The 27,971-nt window shown below is 37.3% G+C and overlaps 1 protein-coding gene across 2 annotated transcripts; it reads right to left on the bottom strand.

The window, feature by feature from the left end:
* Nucleotides 1-458: 458 nt before the first annotated feature.
* On the bottom strand, nucleotides 459-26,950 carry LOC113887448 (uncharacterized protein CXorf21 homolog). 2 transcript variants are annotated; one of them, XM_027534584.1, is made up of 3 exons: nucleotides 26,639-26,950; nucleotides 7,793-7,874; nucleotides 459-1,583 (listed from the first exon to the last, which is right to left on the bottom strand). In XM_027534584.1, exon 3 carries the CDS (start codon nucleotides 1,540-1,542, stop codon nucleotides 640-642), a length of 903 nt encoding a protein of 300 aa, XP_027390385.1. In that variant the 5' UTR covers nucleotides 1,543-1,583; nucleotides 7,793-7,874; nucleotides 26,639-26,950; the 3' UTR covers nucleotides 459-639. The 2 variants fall into 2 exon arrangements, with proteins under 2 accessions (XP_027390385.1, XP_027390386.1); XM_027534585.1 differs by lacking the exons at nucleotides 7,793-7,874; nucleotides 26,639-26,950 and adding an exon at nucleotides 2,538-3,494.
* Between the last annotated feature and the right edge of the window lie 1,021 nt (nucleotides 26,951-27,971).

Below are 27,971 nucleotides of genomic sequence, written 5' to 3'. Positions count from 1 at the left end.
TGTATGTTGAAAATAAAAAGAAAAGTGTTTAAGAGTCGGACAAGACTGAGCAACATTACTTTCACTTTTTACTTTCATGCATTGGAGAAGGAAATGGCAACCCACTCCAGTGTTCTTGCCTGGAGAATCCCAGGGATGGGGGAGCCTGCTGGCTGCCGTCTATGTGGTCCCACAGAGTGTGACATGACTGAATTGACTTAGCAGCAGCAGCATATGTCTTTAAACACTTTTATGGAGAAAGATATGCTTATATCTGATACAGTTTCCAGTTGTCTTTTCAGTAGCTGAGAAAAATTCTGTCTACATCTCACTTTTTTAAAATCACTTTTGTGGTAAACAAATATGATGAGTGAGAGTGAAGTAATCAACTTCGGATGCTGGTGGCAATTAGATAGATCACACATATGGAATACACAAACTTGAATGTAACAGCCATTAAAGATGTCAAAACAAAAGCATAGTCATAAAAGTTAGTTATTTATATTGTCTCCTACAAGAATTCAGATGTACCAGCGATCAAATAAGTTCTCAAAAATTATAGTAATCACACCACAAAGGGGCTGATGTGACACGATAAACTAGAGAAGACTACTGTTACTCCAGTCTCATAAATCAGTCCAACCAAACTGCAGTTGATTCTTATTGTAGATGTGGTACAAGTTCTCTACTTCTCTGGTTTGATATTTGTAAATTAGGAGTGCTGAATTCAGAACTATTTCCATGGGAAATGTTACAGAGATTACATCTTGTTAAAGAATATAAAAGAACTTCCCGAATTTTTAATGCCTCTGTGTTCTGCTCTTGAGAGATTTGGAGGCTAATCTGATTTATATTATTCATTAACAAGTTGGAAGCCATGAGGTTGGTTATGGAGCAGCACTGAGTGAGATTTTCTTCCAAAAACAGTTTGTAGAGTTCATCCACTTTTTTTTCCATATAACTATTAAGCATAGAATTAGAAAGGGGCTGTTTATGAAACAACATACTTCTTTCTCGAATTTCATCCCCATTCAAAAGCTTTGAGGTAGGCAGTTTGTCTAGAGGTTCAATGATGGGAGAATGACCCAATGGTATATCTACTGAAAACAAAAGAGGACCACTAAAAACATCATCCCGTATGTGTTCCACAAAGCAGCCAGAATCATACATGTTACCTACATGGTCTCCTCCAATCTGTAGGTCAGGATAATTCTGGCAAATACTTGTACATGAATAAGATCTGTATAAATCTAATTGTTTTTCATCATGTTGCTCTCTCTTTGGAATGGGCAGTGCAGCAGACACATTCCCTGGAAAGGATGCACTCTTGCATTTTGCTACAGTTATCTCATCCACAGATTTTATTTTACTTGTATCATTACTTTTCTCTGTTAAACTTTCTTTCATGACCTTATTTTCATTTTCCATTTTATCAGGGGAATGTGAATTATCTTCTATATCTAAAAGTTGCTTTTTCCAAGTTTCCTTTTCATCATTTGAGGTTTTCTTACATGTAACTTGTTCTTTGTATAGGAGTTCAATTAGGAAGGATTCTCCAAGCATTTTAGTAGACAAGGTTTCTAATCAGAAGAATGCAATATATCCTGAAAATTAAAAAAAAAAAAACTCATTAAGGCAACATATTTTAAAATATTTAATGAAGATTTAACTGCTACATGAAAACACAAATAATTAAGGGAGACACTATTGCTCAAAGGATAGAGATTGGACCAGGGGTAAGGAGACTTGGCTTCCAATTCTGTCATTACCTATTTACTATCAGGTAATTTATTTACCATTCCTGGATATTGATTTTCCTGGTAAATGGTGATAATAATGTTCCCTAGAGTTTTTCACTGGGTTATTATCAGGATGTTATATGGTATACATGCAAATGTTTTAAAAGTACAAATTTCTAAAAATGTATATTTATTTTAATACATACTCAACTGTCAAGAATTATTTACTTTAAATTTATTAGTTAAAGTGCCTAACCCTTTATTTTCAAACAGTCTGCTTAAAACCAAGACAGTTTTAAGGAATTTGTCTTAACAGTGCTTTAATTAATATTACTTGAGTGATGTTGAAAACAATTACTATACCTCAGAATGTATTTGAGAGATAGATATTTATATACAGTTTGAATTTCTGCAAACTGTCTGATTTAAGCTATAAATATATCCATTTACTTTTTCAGTAATCTAAATACAAATAGGTTCGTCAAATTCACTACCATTCTTTTTTGTTTTTATTTTCTTTCCCTTTTCCCCTTCCTCCCTTTTGTTCTTTTCTTTTGGACCTAAATCTTATTTTCCAGAGCACTTATGCCAGTCTTTTGTATGATTATTTAGTGCAATTTTAAGACTCTGAGTTTTCCCTAAAAATGCTACAAGAGTTCAAAAGGAAAAAGCAGATTTGATTCAAGAAACAATTTTCCTTTAATAGCTCTGTAGTGTCTACTATAAATGTCTCCAGGAAACCTACTTATTCATATTTAAAACCTTTTATTGTAGAAAATAAAACAACACAAACTAAAATACATGAAAATTTAGACTTACCTTTTCTGAGTGTCAGGATACCTAAAGAAAGACTCAGTCTTCTGAGATTGCAACAGCCCAAACACAGGAATAGTCCCTTTTGTCTTGTTCTTTCTCAGCTCTTGCTATACCTCAGAATTATAACTGTAACCACACAAAATGAAATGGTTCCCCTTTCCATTCATACCCTAGGACTGAACCAACTAATAGAAAAATAGTGTGGGTTTATCACATATATGGTATGGTAATGATCACATACTAAAAGAGGATCTTGAAAGTACTGAATACAAGATGCAAATGACAGTGGGAAATGTTAACAGCAATAGCTCTCTTCTTTAAAGTGAAGATATAGACAAGAATATTTTAATGTTTTAAGTAGCAAAAAAGTAGTATGGTAACCAGCATATTTTGCAATAATGTATAATTAAAACAATAAAAGACAATGATTTACTTATTATACCTCTATTATATGAAATACCAAACTGAGGACTTTTAATGATGGAATGATAAAAAAATAAGTAATTACTATATAACAGTCATTCTAAATGCCTTTCTAAATCATGTGTGAATAAATGTCATTCTAAATCACACAAGGCTTAATTTAAAACAGAAACTATTGTCCCTTTTTTAGAGAGGAAACAAAGACAAAGCTAGTAAATACTGGAACTAAGATTTGCACCATGCAATTGGATTCAGAATCCATAATCTTAAATCACTAAACTGTATTGCCTTTATGTCTATTGATGGGATTCAAGTTGCAGAACCATATATACAGTGCACACACATAGTATATGCCAAACACTTTTCTAAATTAGTCACAATACTAATTTAATCCTCAAAACACTTCTGTTAAGCAGATATGTTAACTGTCACTGTACTTAAGAAGAGACTGAAGGACAGAAAAGTAAGATAAGATGTCCAATATCACACAGCTTTAAGTGGTAGAATCTGAGTTAGAACCCAGGCAGCCTGACTTCAAAGCCCATGTGCTTAATTTTCCTGCTATATATATATATATATATATATATATATATATATATATATATAATTGTGAAAAAGAATACAAACCGAACTGTTAATAGTAGTTTCCAGTGGGAGAGGGTTGGCAAGGAGAAGGTGAACTGGTAATTTTATCTTTTACTCCCTATACTTCCATATGGCTTTAATCATTATATTGATACAATGCCTATGTATTCATGTGTTATTTGCTTGATTAAAAATAACCCAAATACATAAGAGTACCAAAAAAAAAAATCTATGCTACTTTCTTTGAGTCTATTTTCTCAATCTCACAAGGGTCTAGCCCATTATTTAGAATGATTTTAAACACAATGCAAACTGCCAAAGTAGACTGTAAAACATGAATAATATTTCTACATAGTTGATACTTTCAGCTACAGTTATCAATATAGCTTTTGTTTTACAAATAATTATTTCAAAATAAGCATCACAAATAGCCTACAGAATAGGTTAATTATAGTTATATGAATCATATAAATCTCTTTTTTAGGTGGTCAAAGACATCTTCTTTTAAGAAATAGTGCATTAACATAGCTTGGAAGGGCAGGAATAGCAAATGAGAGAATGTTCCACAATTCCACACCAGAAAAATAATGAAAACAATTGTTGAAAAAATAGATTTTCTACCACTGCTATCACAAAAGAATATTAAAAGGAAATGGAGAAATTGTTTCTAATCTAAACTTTACTGGTTATACTCCATTTCTTTTGCCTTCAGTTCATTTCAATGGCTCAGTTGTGTCTGACGTTTTGTGACCCCATGGACATGGGTTTGGGTGGATTCCGGGGATTGGTGATGGACAGCATGCTGTGGTACACAGGGTCGCAAAGAGTCGGACACAACTGAGAGACTGAACTGAACTGGACTGCAGCACGCCAGGCCTCCCTGTCCATCACCAACTCCTGGAGCTTACTCAACTCATGTTCATCAAGTAGGTGATGCTATCCAACCAACTTATCCTCTGTCATCCCCTTCCCCTCCTGCCTTCAATCTTTCCCAGCATCAGGGTGTTTTCCAATGAGTCAGTTCTTCACATCAGTTGGCCAAAGTACTGGAGTTTCAGCTTCGGCATCAGCCGTTCCAATGAAAATTCAGGACTCATTTCCTTTACGATTGATTAGATGGATTTCCTTGCAGTACAAGGGACTCTCAGAGGTCTTCTCCAACACCACAGTTCAGCTTTCTTTATAGTCCAGCTCTCACATCCATACATGAAAACTGGTAAAACCACAGCTTTCACTAGATGGACCTTTGTTGACAAAGTAATGTCTCAGCTTTTTAATATGCTAAGTTGGTCATAATTTTTCTTCCAAGGAGCAAGTGTCTTTTAATTTCATGGCTGCAGTCACCATCTGCAGTGATTGTGGAGCCCCCCAAAATAAAGTGTCTCATTGTTTCCATTGTTTCCCCTCAATTTGCCGTGAAGTGATGGGACCAGATGCCATAATCTTAGTTGTCTGAATGTTGAGCTTTAAGCCAACTTTTTCAGTCTTCTCTTTCACTTTCATCAAGAGTCTATTTAGTTCTTCTTAACTTTCTGCCGTAAGGGTGGTGTCATATGCATATTTGAGGTTACTGATATTTTCCCCAAATACTTGCTTCCAGCTTGTGCTTCATCCAGCTCAGCATGTCTCATGATGTACTCTGCATATAAGTTAAATAAGCAGGGTGGCAATATACAGCCTTGATGTACTGCTTCCTTATTTGGAACGAGTCTATTGTTCCATGTCCAGTTCTAACTGTTGTTTCCTGACCTGCATAAAGGTTTCTCAGGAGGCAGGTAATGTGCTCTGGTATTCCCATCTCTTTCAGTATTTTCCACAGTTTGTGATGGTCCACACAGTCAAAGGCTTTGGCATAGTCAATAAAGCAGAAGAAGATGTTTTTCTGGTACTCTCTTGCTTTTTCAGTGATCCAATGGATGTTGGCAATTTGATCTCTTGTTCCTCTGCCTTTTCTAAATCCAGGTTGTACATCTGGAAGTTTAGGCTTCACATACTGTCGAAGCCTGGCTTAGAGAATTTTGAGCATTACTTTGCTAGCATGTGAGATGAGTGCAATTGTGCAATAATATGAGCATTCTTTGGCATTGCCTTTCTTTGGGATTGGAATGAAAACTGACCTTTTCCAGTCCTGTGGCCACTGTTGTTTTCCAAATTTGCTGGCATAGTGAGTGCAGCACTTTAACAGTGCTTTTAGGATTTGAAAGAGCTCAACTGGAATTCCATCACTACCTTTGTTCGTAGTGATGCTTCCTAAGGCCCACTTGACTTCACATTATGGGATGTCTGGCTCTAGGTGAGTGATCACACCATTGTGGTTATATGGGTCATAAATATCTTTTTTGTATAGTTGTGTGTATTCTTGCTACCTCTTCTTAATATCTTCTGCTTCTGTTAGGTCCATACCATTTCTGTCCTTTATTGTGCCCATCTTTCCATGAAATGTTCCCTTGGCATCTCCAATTTTCTTCAAGTGATCTCTAGTATTTTCTATTCTATTGTTTTCCTCTATTTCTTTTCATTGAGCATGGAGGAAGGTTTTTTTTTTATCTCTCCTTACTATTCTTTGGAGTCCTGCATTCAAATGGGTATATCTTTCCTTTTTCCTTTGCCTTTCACTTCTCTTCTTTTATCAGCTATTTGTAAGGCCTCCTCAGACAAAAAAAAAAAAAAAAAAGAAAGAAAATCCTTTTTGCATTTCTTTTTCTTGGGGATGATCTTGATTTCTGCCTCCTGTACAATGTCACAAACTTCTGTCCATAGTTCTTCTGGCGCTCTGTCTAAGAGATCTAATCCCTTGAATCTATTTGTCACTTCCACTGTATAATTCCTTTTCCTTACTCATTTCTATATCTGGCTGATCCACATTTTAGCAGTCTTCTGTTCTAAATATCTCTGCCTTTCACTACTGTCAATTCATTCTTGGATTATGCAGCTGTTTCCAAACTTGCCCCCTTTCAAATCCAGTTGACATGTTAGACTTATCCACCTTTCACACAAACCTGCTTAATCCTTCAATGGATTCTAATGGTTTAATAATAGGAATAGATATAATTTATTGAATGTCTAACATGTGAAAGATGCTTTTAAGCAACATCTGCACTTATTTAATCTCAGCAAATCTGTACATTATGATTTTATACACTTTAACAAAACAGAAAATAGCCTGGGAAATGCTAAAAAATAAAAATCTAACATGAAACTTTTTTAGCCTTCTTTCTTCCAGGTGCACTTTGAAGTTGCAATTACCATGTTGCTTCATGACTTTCATCTTACTTAAAATTCCTTCATTCTTGTAATTTCCTGGCAAATATATATCCTTAAGGTCAGTTTAGCACTCATTTTTTCAAATCCCTGAAGTGTCTTGACCCACCTACCCTATTTTAGACTTTTCTACACTGCTTTTACCTCATCTCATCAGTCACCACTCTCTTAGCTTCTTGAACGTAGATATTTATTATTATTATTTTTCATATTAATGTGGCTGTTTCCAAGCAGCATGCAAAGAATCTGGCATTTATTATCTTTGATAATAATTATTGTCTTGTCAGACCACTTTTACATACTCATTTACTCTTCACAGATGATGCTGTTAGGTAGACATGACCTTTCTCACTTTAACAATAGAGAAATTGAGGTGAAATAATTTATTTTATACGTAATAAGATCCATAGTTATGAAGCGGAATCCAGATTTGCCTAACACAGCTGGTGCTGAGGTTCTTTGCCACTTCTCTCTCAATTTTCATTACCCATTTTTGGAAAACCCCCCAAATCTTGTAAATGTTATTCTGATCTTCAACTACTGGAAAAGATCAAAACTCAAGAATAAAAGCTGGGATAGTGAGCTATGAAGTTATTGAAGGGAAAACAGACATTAAAGTGTGGGGTCATCTTTTTGCAGGGAGAAAGGAAGTCCTAGGAGTGTCAGAGACTACAAACCAAAAACACTCAACTCCAGGAAGGAAGGTGTGCCATGCAAAGCATATCCTCTAGTAGGGGGAGGGACTGGAGAGGGAAAGAAGGTACCTCCCTGGCCTAAGAGAAAAGATAAAAAATAGGTTGTTGTGGTGGTCCAGTCCCATACAGGTAAGCACTGGCACCATTTGCTTTGTTCCTACAAACCTAAGCAGCATGAGTTCTAATATGTCTGTTTTGTTCACACATCACTTTGTGTTTTGCCCATTTTCTCCCTCAGGTGTCTTGACACTTCATTTGTGGCCACTTTTGTCAAGTATGAAAGCTAACACTCACCACCATTCCCAAGCAAGGAAGTGGGAGAAGAGACAGCAGGAATGCAGAGTCCTTCAGTTCTTCCTGCCACTCTTTCCCTGGGCTGCAGAGATAAGGAGAGGAAAGAACCCTTAACTAGAGTTTGTTCTCCCAGACAGTTTAGCCCCTCCCACCAGGCCGGTGATGACTATAACCTGTTAGTCACCAGATGCCCAGAGTTCCCAGAATGGGTGAGCTCTTGCTCCATGAGGGCACTTATTTCCCAGCCAATCTGAGCACAGGGTCCCTGGCCCTTAGCAACGTCCCTGAGAAGGGCTGGGCCTTTGGACACAGCATCTAGCGTTGCTGAGCTGGAATCATCAGGCTGGCTGTGTTACTTCTACAAAACAGCTTCAGAGTAGAAACAATAATCTCCAGTAAAATCTATTATACCAGCATGTCAGGCTCTAGGGAGATGAGTGGAAAGAAAAAAAAACCCCAGCAGGCAGAAAATACTGAAGACATTCCAGTTGGGAACTTCAGGATTGTGCTAAGACATTATTATCTCCTCCCTGCTTTTCATTGTTCAGCTCCTCCTCACTAGGTTTTCAGGGTGCCAGGTGCAGATGAGAACAGGGAATGTGGTTAACACCTTCACCCAGGTTGTGTTCTAAGAACTGATTGATCTGGGAGGTTTCTGTGTTCTGAGCTCATCTTAAGGGTTTCCAATAATGTTATTGATGTTTCAAATGGAAGAAATAAAGAACTTTGTTTAGAACGAGAGGGGGGAAATGCCATTGAGTGAATGGCCAGAATCTTTAGAGAAGCCTGCTGCTAAGTCACTTCAGTCGTGTCCGACTCTGTGCGACCCCATAGATGGCAGCCCACCAGGCTCCCCCGTCCCTGAGATTCTCCAGGCAAGAACACTGGACTGGGTTGTCATTTCCTTCTCCAATGCATGAAAGTGAAAAGTGAAAGTGAAGTTGCTCAGTCGTGTCTGACTCTTAGCGACCCCATGGAGTGCAGCCCACGAGGCTCCTTTGTCCATGGGATTTTCCAGGCAAGAGTACTGGAGCGGGGTGCCAAGAGTAAGCCTGGGCAACCCCAAAAAGACAAACTGATTAGTTTCAAAGTAGAACGTGTATTTACATAAATCAGACGTTTCTTAGCTTAATTGAAGTTTAGATGAATTCTTTTTAACCAAGATGTAGGAAGTACTATAGAACGGTGCTCTCCAACAGCAATATATTTTGAGCCACATACATAATTTTAAGTGCCTACTTTTTTAAAAAAGAGGTGAGATTGGTTACATATGGTTGACAAACATTCATCAAACTCCTGCTCTGTGTCAGATACTATGATACACGCTAGGAAAGAGATTTGGTCTCAGCCTAGAAAGAGTGCATTGCTTTCATAAAACTTCATCAGGTAGATTCGGAGAAGGCAATGGCACCCCACTCCAGTACTCTTGCCTGGAAAATCCATGGATGGAGGAGCCTGGTAGGCTGCAGTCCATGGGGTCGCTAAAAGTCAGACACGACTGAGCAACTTCATTTTCACTTTCTACTTTCATGCATTGGAGAAGGAAATTGCAACCCACTCAGTGTTCTTGCCAGGGACGGGAAAGCCTGGTGGGCTGCCGTCTATGGGGTCGCACAGAGTCGGACACGACTGAAGCGACTTAGCAGCAGCAGCAGCAGCATGTAGAGTAGGGATTTATTTCACCTGGATACTAAGAAACAATGGGTTTCCCTGGTCATTCAGTTGGTAAAGAATCTTCTCCTGCAATTCAGGAGACTGGGGTTCAGTCCTTGAGTCAGGAAGATCCCCTGGAGAAGAGAATGGCAACCCACTCCAGTATTCTTTCCTGGAGAATTCCATGGAAAGTGGAGCCTGGCAGGCTACTGTTCATGGGATCGCAAAGAGTCAGCCACGACTGAGCGACTAACACTTAACTAAGAAACAATAACAAAAAGTAGTTTAAAAAAGAAAATTATGGGCCATTTGATTATGTGTGTGTGTGGTTTTTTTTTTTTTTTTTAACATTGTGAATCATGTTATTGGATATGGTACTGAGTAAGAGGGAGTGATTTTCAATCAGTAGGGACTACAGTGGATACAGTAGAAGTCTCACCCAAGTGTTGATCTGTGTAGCTCAAACTGTAACATAAAAATCTGGAAGATGTATTAAAATATTCCTGAGACCCACTCCCAGAAATTCTGACTGTAGTTTTCAGATGAGGTAAGCAGATACTGCTAGCCTTATGAACCACACTCAGACTAGCATTGGTATAAGCAACTGTTCTCTTAATGGTTTCCTCTGAAAAGGTTTTGAAAAACCACTATAGAAATTTGACTTAGTCACATGCATCATGCTTTTGCAATTTTGAAAACGAATGAGCCTGAGAAAGTGAAAATGCTGCATTTTAAATGTCAGAAATTTCTCAGTGGTTGGAAATAAGCATCGTTTTCTAGGCATGACTAGATAACATTTTCAAGTCACCAAACAAAAAAATCCTATTTGAATAAGCTGGAGTTTGTGCATGTCAAAACGCTTTCACATAAGTTTTCTAATTCTATTCATCACAGGTTTTATTCCAAGACTATCATATGAAAATGTAGAAACTTCAAAGTTTAAAATTTATGTTACAGCTATTAACAAAAAGTTGTAGTTATAAAACAGTTTTAAAAGATAACCAACTATTGCAGTTTTACTTTAGAGGTAATCTGTATTTCAGGGGAAAAGACAATGGGGGAAATACGGTATAGTAACAGATGACAAAGTGAAGAGGAACTAAAAAGCCTCTTGATGAAAGTGAAAGTGGAGAGTGAAAAAGTTGGCTTAAAGCTCAACATTCAGAAAACGAAGATCATGGCATCTGGTCCCATCACTTCATGGGAAATAGATGGGGAAACAGTGGAAACAGTGTCAGACTGTATTTTGGGGGGCTCCAAAATCACTGCAGATGGTGACTGCAGCCATGATATTAAAAGACGCTTACTTCTTGGAAGGAAAGTTATGTCCAACCTAGATAGCATATTGAAAAGCAGAGACATTACTTTGCCAATAAAGGTCCGTCTAGTCAAGGCTATGGTTTTTCCTGTGGTCATATATGGATGTGAGAGTTGGACTGTAAAGAAGGCTGAGCACCAAAGAATTTATGTTTTTGAACTGTGGTGTTGGAGAAGACACTGGCGAGTCCCTTGGACTGCAAGGAGATCCAACCAGTCCATTCTGAAGGAGATCAGCCCTGGGATTTCTTTGGAAGAAATGATGCTAAAGCTGAAACTCCAGTACTTTGGCCACCTCATGCGAAGAGTTGACTCATTGGAAACGACTCTGATGCTGGGAGGGATTGGGGGTAGGAGGAGAAGGGGACGACAGAGGATGAGATGGCTGGATGGCATCACTGACTCGATGGATGTGAGTCTGGGTGAACTCCGGGAGTTGGTGATGGGCAGGGACGCCTGGCGTGCTGCGATTCATGGGGTTCCAAAGAGTCGGGCATGACTGAGCGACTGAACTGAACTGAGGGAGTATTCTAATTTCATTATTTTACACAGAGCTGTACCATTTTCCCAGCATAACTTATTGAAGAGGCTGTCTTTTCTCCATTGTATATTTGTGACTCCTTTGTCAAAGATAACATGTCAATAGGTGTGTGGATTTATCTCTGCAGTTTCTATCTTGTTCAATTGATCTATATTTCTAGTATTGTGCCATTACCTTACTTTCTTGATGATTGCAGCTTTGTAGTATAGTCGTAAGTCAGGAAGGTTGATTCTTCCAACTCCATTCTTCTTTCTCAAAACTGCTATTTGGGGCTTTGTGTCTCCATACAAATTGCAAATTTTTTTCTTCTAGTTCTTTGGAAAATATTTGATAGGGATTGCATTGGGTCTGTAGATTGCTTTGGATAGTACAGTCATTTTCACAATATTTATTTTTCCATCCAAAAACATGGTGTATCTCTCCAGCTGTTTGTGTCATCTTTGATTTCTTTCATCAGTGTCTTTTAGTTTTCTGCATACAGGTCTTTTGTCTCTTTGGGTAGGTTTATTCCTAGGCATCATACTTTTTGTTGTGATAATAAATGGCATTATTGCCTTAATTTCTTTTTCTGATTTTTTGTTGTTAGTGTATAGAAATGCAAGGGATTTGTCTATTAATTTTGTATTTGTGATTTTACTAAATTCAATGATTAGCCCTAGTAATTTTCTGATATTATCTTTAGGGTTTTCTATGTATATTATCATGTCATCTGCAAACAGTGAGAGTTTCACTTCTTCTTTTACAGTATGGATTATTTTTATTTCTTTTCCTTCTCTGACTGCTGTGGCTAGGGCTTCCAAAACTATATTGAATAATAGTGGTGACAGTTGGCACCCTTGTCTTGTTCCTGATCTTAGAGGAAATGGTTTCAATTTTTCACCATTGACAGTAATGTTTGCTGTGAGTTTGTTGTACCTTTATTATGTACCTTTACTATAGAAGTTAGACTCCTTCTATGCTGATTTTCTGAGAGTTTTTATTGCATATGGGTGTTCAACTGTGTTGAAAAATTAGTTAATATGATGTATCACATTGATTGATTTGCATATATGGAAGAATCCTTACATCCCTGGAATAAACCCCACTTGATCATGGTGTTTGATCCTTTTAATGTGTTGTTGATTCTGTTTGCTAGACTTTGTTGAGAATTTTTACATCTATGTTCATCAGTGATATTGGCTTGTAATTTTCTTTTTTGTGTGATATCTTTGTCTGGTTTTGGTATCAGGGTGAAACAGGATAGGTGTTAGCTCTTCTCTAAATGTTTGGCAGAATTTGCCTGTGAAGCCATCTGTTGGAAGACTTTTTATCACAGTTTTGATTTCAGTACTTGTGATTAGTCTGTTCATATTTTTTATTTCTTCCTGGTTGAATCTTGGAGGTTTGTACCTTTCTAAGAATTTATCCATTTCTTCCAGGCTGTCCATTTTTATTGGCATATAGTTGCTAACAATAGCCTCTCATGACAAATGCATTCTAAAGGATCTATATTGTTTATTCCCTTCTTTCATATTTTTTCTTTTTGATATCTTATTTTACATCATCATTTTTATCCCTTAATAGTTCATTGTAGTTATAGTTGCTTTTACAATTTCTTTGAATTTTAATCTATATATTGGCTAGTTTAGGTGTTTTTCATTTTTTACTATATTTTTCTTTCCTAGTGGGATTTTTCCCTTTCCTGTGAATTCTTAATTCTTTTCATTGAGAGAGACCCTTCAACATTTCTTTAAGGATAGGTTTAGTATTGATTAATTATTTTAGTCTTTGATTGTCTGGGAAGTTCTTTTTCTATTTTTCTTTTAATAATTTTATTTATTTATCTATTTTTGGCTATGCTAGGTCTTCATTGCTGCTCTGGCTTTCTCTAGTTTCAGAGAGCATGGCCTATTCTCCAGTTTCAGTGCTCAAGTTTCTCACTGGAGTGGCTTCTCCTGTTGTGGAGCATGGGCTCCAGGGTGTGAAGACTTCAGTAGTTGTGACTCCCAGGCTCCAGAGCATAGGCCCAATAGTTGTGACACATGGGCTTAGTTGCTCCGAGGCATGTGGGATCTTCCCCGATCAGAGATTGAACCTGTGTCTCCTGAATTGGCAGGCAGATTCTTTACCACTGAGCCACCAGGGAAGCCCTCTTTTTCTATTCTAAATGATAATCTTTCTGGGTAGAATATCCGAGGTTGCAGGTTTTTCCCTTCCAACACTTTGAATATATTAAATATCATGCCACTCCTTCTAGTCTGCAAAGTTTCTGCTATAAAATTAATTAGCTGATAGTTTTATGGGATTCCCTTGTAACTGATTGTGTTTCTCTTGCTTCTTTTAGAATTATCTTTTTTATCTTTGTCATTTTAACTGTGACATATCTTGGTATGGGATTCTTTGGCTTCATCTTATTTGGGGACTTTTGTGCTTCCTGTACCTGAATATCTGTTCCTTTCTTCAGATTTGGGAAGTTTTCATCCATATTACTCCATATAAGTTTTTGACACCCCTCTCTCTCTCTTCTACCTCTGGTACCCCTATACTGTGAATATTAAAGTGCTTAATGTTATATCAGAAGTCTCTTTGATTGCTTTCATTTTTAAAACATTAGTTTTTCTTTCTGCTGCTCTGAGTGCGTGATTTCCATCATTCTATCTTCCAGATTACTTTTTCATTTTTCTGTATCTCTTTATCTAGTATTCATTCATTGTAGGGTAATTTTTATATCAGGTATTGAAATACTTATTTTTGATTGGGTATATTTTAGTTTTTAGTTCCTTGTTTAAATATTCAGTGTTTGGATCAATTTTTTTTTGTAATTGATTTAACACTTCTATTATCAATATTTTGAATGCTCTATCTGGTAAATTCTTTATTTTGTTTCATTATTTATTTTTTCAGTGTTTTGCCTTGCTTTCAATTGAGAGTAGTTCTCTGCCTCTTCACTTTGCTTAACTTCTTTTTCTCTGTGAATTTAAGTCAAATGGTTACATATTGTATTCTTTGTCTGTTTTTATGTTGGAGTGCCTCAAAAATATTATACCATTAAAAGCTGTTCCTCTTCTATAGCATAATGGACAGGGAAAATAAAACATAAAACATTGAGATCAGTTGAACTCTTCCTTTCTATATCTTTGTCTATCTAGGTGAAGCAGAGACAGGAAGAAGTGACCAGAATTTTAGATACTTACAAAATAAAGTATGTATTAATAAATATTTCTGTCAGTTTGAAAGTACTTCAAGAAATGAGGATGAAGATTTCCACCCTTAAGGCTCTACCACCTCAGATATTCAAAGACTGAGAATATTGTGGAGTAAGAATAAATGCCCATGTTTGTTTTATTTTGACTTCATATTTTAAGGCCATTTATATGAGGAAATAAAATATTCATGGGGTAAGAAGTACAGGTATATCCATTTTTGGAATGACTTAATTATGTCCCTGAAGATAAGGAAATCTGTATTTTATTATGAAAACATCACAAAAGGAAATTTTATCATGAACCATGTTTTGGGATACTTATCTGGTATTTTTCATCATACATTACAGTATAAAATGACTGATCCTCTGAGGAAATTTTTTTTCTCTAACTTAGCTGGCAGCAGTTTGTAGAGGCCCAGGTAAGATAATTAGCAAACTTACCTAGATACTTGAGTTTAACAACTTCATACTGGAAATTATCAGTATTGATATTATAACTTTATTTTATTTTATTTATTCATTTTTTTTAGGATTTTGAAATACTTCACAAGGCAAAGGAGAGCAGAGAGATTCTGAAATTTCTGAAGATAGAATTAATGGTCAGCAATAACAAAATATACTTAGCAAGGTGGATCTACATATACTCCCATATACATCAGTTGCTTTTATTTATAATAGAGTTAAACTTTCATTAAAGTTAATCACTACCTAGACTAAGTTGTAATCACTAACATATGAGGCTTTCTTTTTTTTTTTTTCATATGAGACTTTCTATTTCCATTATGCATTAAAATCTCTCTATTACACTGTAAGCATTTTATTAATGTGGAACTGTATAAAAAGAAGAATATTGTTTAATATCAACACCAGACTCTTCTTTTAAATCATTAGTAGCTGTCAATTCATAGTCATGAAATAGACTTTTAGTGCAATTTTTAATTTACTTTTAGTAAACGTTTATCAATACATTTAACAAAAGCCTATATACTGTACTGGGGCTGTTCAAAAGGATGAAAGTAAAAAAAGATCACTGGGCTCCATTCCAAATCCTCCCAGATGGAAATAGGGAGGAAATAAGAATTTGTATTTTTAACAAACCCCCCAGGTGACTTTTATTTTTTTCTTTTTGGTATACTAAAGTCTGGGAACCAGTACCAAAGAATAAAAAAATGTTAGGTCATCCCTCCACCTCTGCTATAAAATGGTAGTCTTCTTCCAAATCTGTTTCTCCTCCTGTGGTTTCCATCTTGTTGAATGGCACCTCCCTTCACTCAAACCCTAACTCTAAATCCTGAGACTCACTGTTAATATCACCCAATCCCTCACTTCTGTATGCCATAAATTACCAAACTCTAGATGTACTAGTTTTAATATCTCAGCTACTCCTCCAGCTCTCCAGCTATTGCCCTTTTTCCTGTCCTCATCATTCTTGCAAATATTTTAACTGCTTGCTTCCAGTTTTACTATTCTAATATCTGCCCTTTGCAGTGGTGCTAAGTCAAGACTTTTCAACCTTGACTGAACATTGGAATCACCTGAGAAATTTTAAAAACTGTCTGGATCACATTTTTAATGATTTTAATGTGCACCTCGAGTTGTGAACAATAGAATTAGATCTTTCAAAACATAAATTTAATCAAATATATGTAGCTGCGGCAAAAAGTTTCTCACAGTGTGGTATAAGAAAACCACAGCCCTCAGAATCATCTGCACAACTTAATAAACATGTGGATTCCTGGACCTTTCCCTAGACCTCTAAAACTGAGCAAAGATATTTGAATTTTACATGAGCAGCTTTAGATTATGTACTAATTTTTGAGAAGTTTTTATCTATAGGTTAAAAATTTAAACTCCATATTCATTCTGTGAAACAAATTTCTGTAGATCATTCTTTTCACGCTTTTTAGTTACATCCAACTATCTTCCCCATTAACCTTCCTTACCTATTTATAGTTTCCTAGATGTACCAGTTTTGCATTATCTTGCCTTTTTTTTACACATTTGCAAGCCCATATAATACCTATTTTTATCACAGCACTAATAACAGTTTAGAACTACTGTCTTCTTTGAAAGTCATAATTGTAAGTACTTCTTCAGTGTTCACTATGTTCCAGACATAGTGTCTGTTCGACAGTGCTGTATATGAGTTTACCTACATAGAGTGTTTACAACCCTGTGAGATAGGTGCTATAATCATACCTATTTTATGAATGAGGAAAATGAATTGCCAGTAGAAACTTTCAAAAAGCTACAGAGTTAATAAGTGATAAATCTAGATTTTTGACCCATTACATAGGTGAGGTAAAAGGCCCTATTTTAATGGAGAAGAAGAGGATCTAAAAGGAAAGAAAGCAGCAAAAAGTGTGTCCGTAGTGTGTGTCCCTATAAAAGAAGTCTCACATATTGGCCCTCCTTATGGTCAAAATTCCGAGAGAGGTGGGAAATAGAGTCCTTAAAAATCCCACCTAGGTTTAGGGGAACCACAAAACAGAAAAGAGTGGTACCTCTTGTTTCTAAAGTCAAGCCAGAGCCTCTCATTGCATCACAACTGAGAAATTGAAATTCTTAGGCAAGGGTCTAGGATAATGGGGCTGAGGGCAGCCTGGTAAACCCTTACTCCTCCATTACAGTGAATGAAAGAACATCCCAAACTTTCCCATGCCTTTTAAGGGAAAAAACAAAGACCAACCAAGTGAAAACAATAAAGGCTTATTTAATCAGATATTGCTATAATAAGTAGTCACCATCACTTACATTTTTCAAAAGCTCAAAGGCAAGCAAAGGAGTAGGAAATCTTTATAATGGAAAAAAATGAAGGCTTCAGATATGCTCTGATTGGAAACTGTTGGCAAGGGGAAACTGAAAGCAGACTAACTAGAAGCAGGGCATATTAGGTTTAATCTGTTAGGGAAGCATGTTTTGTTTCTGTCACTTAGTCCTAATTTGTAAGCAGAACCAAAAATTAAGGAAGCTGGCAGTTGTTGATTGTGTTCTGGCTGTTTTGAACTTATTGCTACAGGAGGTTGTTTGACTTCCTGCTCAGTTTACTGCAAAGGTTGTGGTTTGGCTTCCTGAGTTAGTTGTTGCAGGTTATGGGTTTGACTTCTGTTTTCATATAAGAACTGGCCTTTGTCTATTTGTGTATTCAGTTTCACATTCCATTATAAGAGAGGATCAAAGATGGTTGAGGGTGAGCCCGCAGATATAGAAACCTTAAAGTTCATGAAATGGATGATGGGAGACTTTTATGAACCTGGTGATCAGAGAATAAAGGGAGATAGATATATCATTGACAATTTAAAATCAGCTTTTCCTTTAAAATAGAGAAAATGCCTATCATATGAAAACATTTTGCCCCTTTTAATCCCTTATTCCCCAGAGAATAAGAAAACTCAGGATGATTGACATCCAGCATAACAACATTAACATGAGCTGCCCAAAGGACTATTAATCTGGGGAATATAAAAAGTTTACTGACTTTGCAGATATAACACCCTGACAGTCATCCACTGAGAAGGCATTTTTATCATCTCCCCTTCAAAATTCCCTGTAATGGATTGAATGGTAGCCTCTGAAAAGATATGTCCACATCCTAATTCTTAGAATTTATTAATACTAGCTTATTTAGAAAAGGGGTTTTTGCAAATGTCAGAATCTTAACATGAGGAAATCACCCTGAATTATCCATGTGGGTCCTAAATGTAATGACAATAGTCCTTATTAGAGTGATATTATAGAAAGAAGAGAAGCCACCATGACCTCTGAGATAGAGATTGGAGTGATGTGACCTCTTGCCAAAGAATGTCTGGAAACAATTGAAGCTGAAAGAGGCAAAGAATGGTTTCTCCCCAAGAGACTCCAGAGGGAATGCAAACCTACTAACACGTTTATTTCAAACTTCTGACCTCAGGGTTGTGAGAAATTAAATATCTACTATTTTAAGCCATTCATTTTGTGGTAATTTGTTATGGAAGTCAAAGGAAACTCATATTATGCCCCATGTGCAATTTCCCAAAATTAAGACAAAAGAGAATAAAAACTTCTAGGGACGTGAGTAAAGTCAAAAGAGGAAAAGGTTTCCCATTATACCATTAGAGGATGAACACAGGGCTGCCCCTAAATTCACAGTATAAATGAAAAAGCTAGTAGAATAAAGCAAGAGTCATTCCCAAGTCTCAAGTAACCTTTATAAATTCTGCAATGCAGATAGTTTGAAAAGGAAAGTGGCTACATAATGAAAATAACATAGTTGTATGATACCAGCATTTCTGAAAAATGAAATAAAACACAAGAAAATACTATAGTATATATTTTTTAATAGTTTTAAACTCAGAACTCACTCAGGATAGAAAAGCAGTGAGCACTGCTTCAAAACTTTTCAAGGTGAATTAACCCACCTGGGGCAAAAATTATAATTAAGATATAGAATACATTGCCTAAAGCTTGAGAGGAATACCTGAAGAATGAGTTTCTTTGGGGAATTAGGTCATTCAAATGTACCCATGTATACTAGTGTATTTAGAAAGTCAAACAATGTCAAGGACAAACATGAAAAAGTATACTGTTCATTGATTGGGAAGAATTAATATTGTTAAAATGATCATACTACTAAAGGCAATCTACAGGTTCAATGCAATCCCTATCAAAACAGGCAATTTTCACAGAACTAGAACAAAAAATACTAAAATATCTATGGAAATGAAAAGGCCCAAATAGCTGAACCAATTTTGAGAAAGAGAAACAGAGCTGGAAGAATCACACTCTCTGACTTCAGACTAAAAATACAAAGCTATAGTAATCAAAACATTATGGTACTGGCACAAAAATAGACACATGAATCAACAGAACAGAACAGATAGCCCAAAATAAACCCATACACTTATAGTTAATTGATCTACAACAAAGGAAGCAGATTATACAATGGAGAAAAGACAGACTCTTCAATAAGTGGTATTGTGAAAACTGGACAGCTACCTGTAAAAGAATGAAATTAGAACATTTCTCACACTATATACAAAAATAAACTCAAATGCATTAAAGACATAAACATTATATCAGAAACCATTAAACTCTTAGAGGGAAACATATGCAGAACACTCTTTGACATAAAACGTAGTAATTTTTTTGGATCTATCTATCTAAAGCTAAGGAAATGAAATGAGAAATAAACAAAGGGGACTTAATTAAACTTAAAATCTTTTGCCCAGGAAAGGAATCCATTGATAAAATGAAAAGAAAATTTACTGAATAGGAGAAAATATTTATTAATGACATGACCAATAATGGATTAATGTCCAAAATATATAAACAGTTCATACAAGTAAACTTCAAAAAAAATAACAATAGCAACCCAATAAAAAACCGGGAAAAAGATCTAAATAGATATTTTTCAAAGATGCCATACATATGGACAAAAAGCACATGAAAAGAGGCTCAACATCGTGAATTATAAGAGAAATGGAAATAAAACCAAACAAAATGAGATACTACCTCACACTGTCAGACTGGTTGTCATCGAAAAGACCACAAAATTTTTGGTGAGGATGTGGGGACAGGGAACTCTCGTACACTGTTAATTGTTAAGTGGTGCTGCTGCTATGGAAAATAGTATGGAGATTCCTACAGAAACTAAAAAGAGAACTAACACATGACCCTTTGTCTGTGTAGGTCATGATGAACCACACCTTACCTATTTCCTGAGAAACCTATATAAGGGTCAAGAAACAACAGTTAGAATTGGACATGGAAAAACTGAGTGGTTCAAAATTGGGAAAAAGTACAAGGCTGTGTATTGTCACCCTGCTTATTTAACTTATAAGCAGAGTGTGTGTGTGTGTGCTCGGTCACTCAATCATGTCCTACTTTTTATGACTCCCTGGACTGTAGCCCACCAAGTTCCTCTCTCCATGAGATTTCCCAGGTAAGAATACTAGAATGGGCTGCCATTGTCTACTCCAAGGAATCTTTCTGACACAGGGATTGTATCCACGTCTCTTGCATCTCCTGCTTTGGCAGATGGATTCTTTACCAGTGTGCCACCTAGGAAGCCCTATATGCAGAATACATCATGCAAAATGCTGGGCTGGATGAATCACAAGCTGGAATCAAAATTGCTGGAAGAAATACCAACAACCTCAGATATACAGATGATACCACTCTAATGGCAGAAAGTGAAGAGGAACTAAAGAGCCTTTTGATATGGGTGAAAGTGGAGATTGAAAAAATTGGCTTGAAAGTCCACATTAAAAATTAAAATTATGGCATCTGGTCCCATCACTTCATGGCAAATGGAAGAGGAAAAAGTGGAAGCATGGACAAATTTTATTTTCTTGGGCTCCAAAATCACTGTGGATGGTGACTCCAGCCATGCAATCAAAAGACATTTGCTCTTTGGAAGGAAAGCTATTGCAAACCTAGACAGTATATTAAAGAGCAGAGACATCACTTTGCCAACAAACGTCCATGTAGTCAAAGCTATGGTTTTTCCAGTATTCATGTATGGATGTGAGAGCTGAACCACAAAGTCTGAGTGCTGGAGAACTGATACTTTCAAATCATGGTGCCAGAGAAGACTCTTGAGAGTCCCTTGGGCTGCAATGAGATCAAACCAGTCAATCCTAAAGCAAATCAGTCCTGAATATTCATTGGAAGGGTTATTTGCTGAAGTTGAAGCCTCAATACATTGGCTACCTGATGTAAAGAGCCAACTCATTGGAAAAGACCCTGAGGCTGGAAAAGATTGAAGGCAAAAGGAGAAGGGGGTAGCAGAGGATGAGATGGTTAGATAGCATCATGGACTCAATGCACATGAATTCTGAGAAACTCCAAGAGATAGTGGAGGATATAGGAGCCTGGTGTGCTACAGTCCATGGGGTTGTGAAGAGTCAAACACGACTTAGTGACTGAACACATGACACAGCAATATCACTTCTGAGTATACATCCAACACACACACACACACACACACACACACACACACACACACAAAATCACCCATTCAAAAAGATACATGCACTCCAGTGTTCATAACAGCATTATTTATGATTGCTGATATAGGGAAGCAAGTTGTGTCTATCAACAGAGAAATATATATATATATATAAAATTACTCAGCCATGGACTTCCTCAGTAGCTCAGCTGGTAAAGAATCCACCTGCAATGCAAGAATTCAGGAGACCCCAGTCCGATTCTAGGGTCAAAATTCCTGGGTCAGGAAGGTCCACTGGAGAAGGGATAGGCTACCCACTCCAGTATTCTTGGGCTTCCCTGGTGACTCAGATGATAAAGAATCCTCATGCAATGTGGGAAACCTGGGTTCGATCCCTGTGTTGGGAATATCCCCTGGAGAAGGGAAAGGCTACCCACTCAAGTATTCTGGCCTGGAGAATTCCATGGACTGTATAGTCTATGGGGTTGCAAAGAGTTGGACACGGCTGAGCAACTTTCACTTTCATTTTTCATTACTCAGCCATAAAAAGAATGAAATTTTTCCATTTGCAACAAGCACCATGGATGGATTTAAAGCACATTATGCTAAATGAAATGTCAGACAAAGACAGACAGATACTCTTTGACATCACTTGTATATGGAATATTTAAAAAAATGAAACAAACCAATGAATATAACAAAACAGAAACAGACTTATGGATAGAGAACAAATTAGTGGTTACCAATTGGGAGAGGGGAAATGAGGAGAAATTTTGGAGTAGGGGATTAAAAGGTACAGACTGTAATGTATAAAATAAATAAAGTATGAGGATAAATTGCATAACAAGAAATATAACCAATATTTCATAATACCTATAAATGCAGTATAACCTTTAAAATTGTGAATCACTATATTCTACACCTGTAGCTTACATAGGTTTTGTTCATTGACTATATCTCAATTAAAAAAATTAAAAGCAGCAAGAAAATTTTAAAAATAAAAACACCTTTGCCAGATAAACAAATGCTGAGGGCATTTGTTACCAATGGACCCAGTAGAGCTACCACACAAGAAATGTTGAAAAGATTCATTTAGGATAAAATGAAAGGGCACTAAACAATAATTCAAAGACATAAAAAGATATATAGAATTACAGTATTGGTAACCACACAAATAAATATAAATTCCAGTTTTATTTTATTTTTGTTTGTAACTCTTTTTTTAATTCCTATATGAATTAAAAGATAATGCATAAAAACAATAAATCTGCATTATTGGTTACATAATGTATAAAGATGGATTTGTGATAAAAACAAAAGTTTTTGGAAAAATACACATGAGTAAAATTTTTATATATTGTTTTAGACAAGATTGTATCAATTAGAAATATAACATTATAAATTTAGAATATTAATTGCAATTTCTGTGATAACCACAAAGAAAATATATTTAAAATATACACAAATAGAAATAAGAAGGGAGTCAAAACTCTCTACAGAAATAAGCTACAGAAAAAAACTAAATACAAATGATGGCAGTAATGGGAGAGATGAAGGACAGAAATGGTGTCATATCAAAACAAATACAAAATAACAGGCACTGCTATTTATTAGTAATTGCTTCAAATGTAACTTCAACTAAAAGGTGTATATTGAAATATGGATTTAATAACATGGTCTAACTATATGCTGTCTATAAGAAACTCACTTTATATCCCCAAACACAAACAGGTTAAAGCTGAAACGATGAGGGGTCCTCATTAGGAGGTCCTAAGTTGGTGGAGGAATGACAGAGGGAGATCACTTTCTCCCCTACAAATTCATTGAAAGAATATTTGAACCCTGAGCAAATTCCACAAAACAACTTCTGAATGCTGGTAGAGGACATCAGGCATCCAGAAAGGCAGCCCATTGTCTTCGAAAGGAGGTAGGACAAAATATAAAAGGTAAAAAGAAACACAAAAGAGATAGGGATGGAGATCTGGCCTGGTAAGGGAGTTTTAAAGAGGAGAAGTTTCCAAGCACCAGGAAACACTCTCACCAGTGGGTCTGTGGGGAGTTTTGGAATCTCAGAGGGCAACATAATGGGGAGAAAATATAAATAAATAAATAAATAAAACCCTCAGATTATGTGCCTAACAGCAACTCCTAGCTCTCCCATCCACCACCAGCAAGCAGGGGCTGAACAGGGAGGCGCAGGCTGCATTGCTTAGGGTAACGACTGGGCTTGAATGCCCTGAGGGCAATCAGAGGGAACTAATGTGAAATAGCAACCCAAACTGTGGGATAGCCAGAGAAAGAGAGAGAAAAAAGAGAGAGAAAGAGAGAGAACTATCCTGCAAAAAGCCCTAACCTAAGGCATTGCCAGGCACACTCACAGAACAAAGGACTGAGCAAATACCAGAGGAGAGCTAGCTGACTGTGGGCCAGCCCATCCCCCACCAGAGACAGGGACGCAGCGGGGGAGCAACCAGAGCTGGAAAGGGACAATCTCAGTCCCAGAGAGGCATCCTCTACCAAACTGTAAGCAGGCTTCCAGTCGCTAACTAAGACTTCTTGGGATTCTGGATGGTTGACATTCACCGGGAGAGTCACAGACAGAGATCAGCTCTCCAGAAGAGACACACAGCACACTTGAGACAGGCGCGCCTGCTACCATCCAGGAAACTGAGCGGCTGGGACTGGGGAGGTGATAAGATGCACTCACCACCTGGGGAGATTGCACTCACCAACCACCTCGTTGCCTGAGATGCTCGGACCTGGAAAGGGCACAAAACGCAGGCCCAACCAAGTCTGCACCTTTGTGGAGTACCTGAGAACCTGAAACTGAGCGGCTTAGACCTGGGATGGGCATGCAACGCACGGCCTGCCTCAGACAGTTCCCCGTCAGAGCAACCTAGAGCCTGAGAAGTGTAGACTGGGAAAGCGCACATGCTGTGAGTGCAGGCAAACCCAGTGTGGCCAAGACACTGTGAGCACTCCCCACACATGCCAGTGATATATGTTTGCAGTGTTCCTCCCTCCCCACAGCATGACTGAAAAAATGAGCCTAAATAAGTGACCACTTACGCCCCCTTGAGTCAGGGGGGAAATTAGACACTGAAAAGACCAGCAAAATGAAGAAGCTAAAATAAACAAAGGGAACAGCTCTAGAAATGACAGGTGCAACAAACTAAAACCCTGTAGTCAGCACCGACTATATTGGAAGGGGCCTATAGATCTTGACCATTATAAGCTGGATCAAGAAACTATCTGAAACTGAACTGATCCCACACAGCCCACAACAGCTCCAGAGAAATTACTAGATATATACTTACTATTATCAATTTTAAAATGTATTATTTTTTATTTTTAGTCCTCTATTACTCCTTTAATTTTCATATTTATAACCTACTATTACCTTGCAAAAAAAAGAAACTGTTTAAAGCAAACTTCATATATATATTTTATAATTTTTGTGACTTTGTTTTCTTAATATTGTATTTTTTTTGCTGTTTCTTTTCTTATTTTTTAACTTTACAATATTGTATTTTTGAGAGTCTAACCTCTACTCTAGATTTTTAATCTTTGCTTTTTGGTATTTGTGATCAATTTTGTACCTTTAAAAACAAAATCTTCAGTACCTATTTTTACTTGGGAGTGTGATTACTGGCTTGATTGCTCTCTACCCATTTTGACTCTCCTTTCTCTCCACAAGGTTGCCTCTAACTCCAACTCCTCCTTTTCTTCTCTACCCAACTCTGTGAATCTCTTTGTGTGTTCTGGGCTATGGAGAACACTTAGGAAACTGATTACTGGCTGGATCTGTCTCTCTCCTTTTGATTGCCCCTTTTCTCCTCCTGGTCACTTCTGTCTCCTTCCTCCCTCTTCTTTCCTCAGTGTAATTCTGTTAACCTCTCTGAGGGTTCCAGACTGTGGAGAACACACAGGGAATTGGTTACTGGCTAGCTTGTTCTCTCCCCCTTTTATTCCACCTCTTCTCTTCCTGGTCACTTCTATCTCCCTCCTCCCTCTTCTCTTTGCCATGTAACTCTGGGAACCTCTCTGGGTGTCCCTCACTGTGGAGAATCTTTTCATCTTTAACCTAGATGTTTTATCATCAGTTCTGTATAGATGGAGAAGTCTTGAGGCTACTGTAAGAATAAGACTGAACACCAGAGACAGGAAGTTTAAGCCCAAAATCTGAGAACAGCACAACTTCTGTCTCCAGGGAACATTAATCTATAAGAGCTCATCCGAAAGCCTCCATACCTACACTGAAACTGACCTCCACCTAAGTGCCAACAAGCTCCAGAGCAAGACATACCATGCAAATTCTCCAGCAACACAAGAACTTCAATATAAAGGCTACCCAAAGTCACATCAATCTCATCTTAAAACTCACTACTGGACACTTATTGGCACTCCAGAAAGAAGAAATCCAGCTAAATCCACCAGAATGCTGCAGCAAAATTCCCTAACCAGGAAACCCAAAAAGCCATCCATTCAACCCTACCCACAGGGAGGAATCTCCACAATAAAGAGGAACCACAAACTGCCAGGATACAGAAAGGCCAACACAAACACAGCAATCTCAACAAGATGAAAAGGAAGAGAAACACTCAGCAGGTAAAGGATTAATGCCCACCAAACCAAACAAAAGAGAAGGAGATAGGGAGTCTACCTGAAAAAGAATTCAGAATAATGATGGTAAAAATGACCCAAAATTTTGAAAACAAAATGGAATTACAGATAAATATCCCAGAGACAAGGATTGAGAAGATGCAAGAAAAGTTTAACAAGGACCTAGAAGAAATAAAAAGAGTCAATCAATAATGAATAATGCAATAAATGAGATCAAAAACACTCTGGAGGGAGCCAACAGTAGAATAATGGAGGCAGAAGATAGGATAAGTGAGGTAGAAGATAGAATGATAGAAATAAATGAAGCAGAGAGGAAAAAAAATTTTTTTCCTGTTTTTGTACAAATGTAAAAAAAGATTGAATAGCCTTTTTAACCTTAACTCTTTTTTTGTCTAACAGTTTTAAGATTATTTTTATTAAAAGTTTTTGTTTTTTAGTTTTAGAGTTACCCATGTCATAAAATCTACTATCTTTTTTATCTCTTTATCGAAAAGATTTTTACTTTCCACTCTTCAGCCTATCTATCTTATGTAGGGGGGTCTGTGACACCCTGAGTGGGGTCCTAAGCCGTCCGAAAACTGTACAATGGGGGAGACTTACCTTTGGGTCCCTGCGTGGGCACCACTTGCCGGGGTCCAGCCCCAGCAGGATCCAGGGGTACCCTCAGGATGATGACCTAGGAGAAAGGATAGCAAAGCAGAGAGCAGGGCTTGATCTTTCTTGTTAAACACAGAAAGACAATAAATCTCCTGGCACGGAACTTGTTCTGTTCATGGAGGCTGCAGGCGCCCTCTCGGTGGGGTGAGGATGCAGGGCGCCCCCTCCCTGGTGAAGACTCAAGGCGCCTTCCCGATCAGGTCTTAGAAGCCCAGGCAAAAAAGTGAACTCAGAGAGCCCCTGTGCCCCAAGGAGTCTTCCTGAAAGAAGAACAGAGAGAAAAGGAGGGAAAAGAAAAAAAAAAAAAAAGAATGACATGGGGAGACCAAGCTTCAGTGAGCGAGGCCCATAACTTTATTTTTAAAAGGAACTTTTATACCTTGACTTGTACATAGAAGGAAATGAAAGTGCAAAGTCATACAGAGTCAGCCCAAACATTACATCTGTTTTGTCATTATCAAAACCAGGATTTTTTTTGCATACCTTTTCCACAAACAATGTTGTGTACAATATCTGGCCTTGGAGGCTTGTGGACATTTTATGACCCTTTTTTGATAAAGGCTGCTCACCCAGAAAACTTATTTTCTCTTGAAGTGTTTTTTCTTTATATTTTTAATCTATGTCAGCCTTAGAAAGTGCTAATCAGAGTTACATTCTCACAGAGCAAAGGTGCAGTAAGTTACAACAAAGAAAGAACCAACTAGCTCAAAGGTCTGATGTGGTTAATTCCAAGGCTGTTACTTGTTTTTCTTATATTCCAACTATGTTAACTAATGCACTCTCAGGTGTACAATGGATAAGGGATATGGGCACTTGGCAGCAAGCACTGGCTTAACAATGAAATCCTACACCAGCACTACTCTAATAGTTTTTAACTCTTTGAAAGGCTCTACATTTTTAGAATGTTTTAGGCTTCCCATGTCTCTTACGGTTGGGAGGCTGTAAACAGTCACATGCGTAGCTGCAAGAGTCTAGATAAGCCTGTCAGGCAAGCTAGAAAGCCATCAGAGGGGTTTGAATTGAAACACTCCTATCATGCCCAGGAGACTAATTAACTAAAGCCCTAAGGTGATTTTTTCCAGAGAAAGTTGGTCGGGGATAGCCCCCTGTTAATGACAAAAGAGTTGGTAAAAGACATAATATAATAAACAGTAGACAGATTTTGGTTTTGGGGTAGATGCTCGAACAGATTCAGGGGGTACTTTGAGTTCTGATAAGCCTTGCTCGTCAGATCTCTTCCACATGACCTTGTCATGGGTGGGATCTCCCGTGGTGG

Source organism: Bos indicus x Bos taurus, chromosome X (assembly GCF_003369695.1).
Source record: "Bos indicus x Bos taurus breed Angus x Brahman F1 hybrid chromosome X, Bos_hybrid_MaternalHap_v2.0, whole genome shotgun sequence".
Lineage (NCBI taxonomy): Eukaryota > Metazoa > Chordata > Mammalia > Artiodactyla > Bovidae > Bos > Bos indicus x Bos taurus.
Note: the sequence above shows the minus strand (reverse complement) of the source record. Positions and strands in the feature narration are given on the sequence as shown.

What these genes read in the sequence shown, in the direction of transcription:
- LOC113887448 (XM_027534584.1), bottom strand. Translation starts at nt 1,542, where the DNA reads ATGCTTGGAGAATCCTTCCTAATTGAACTCCTATACAAAGAACAAGTT.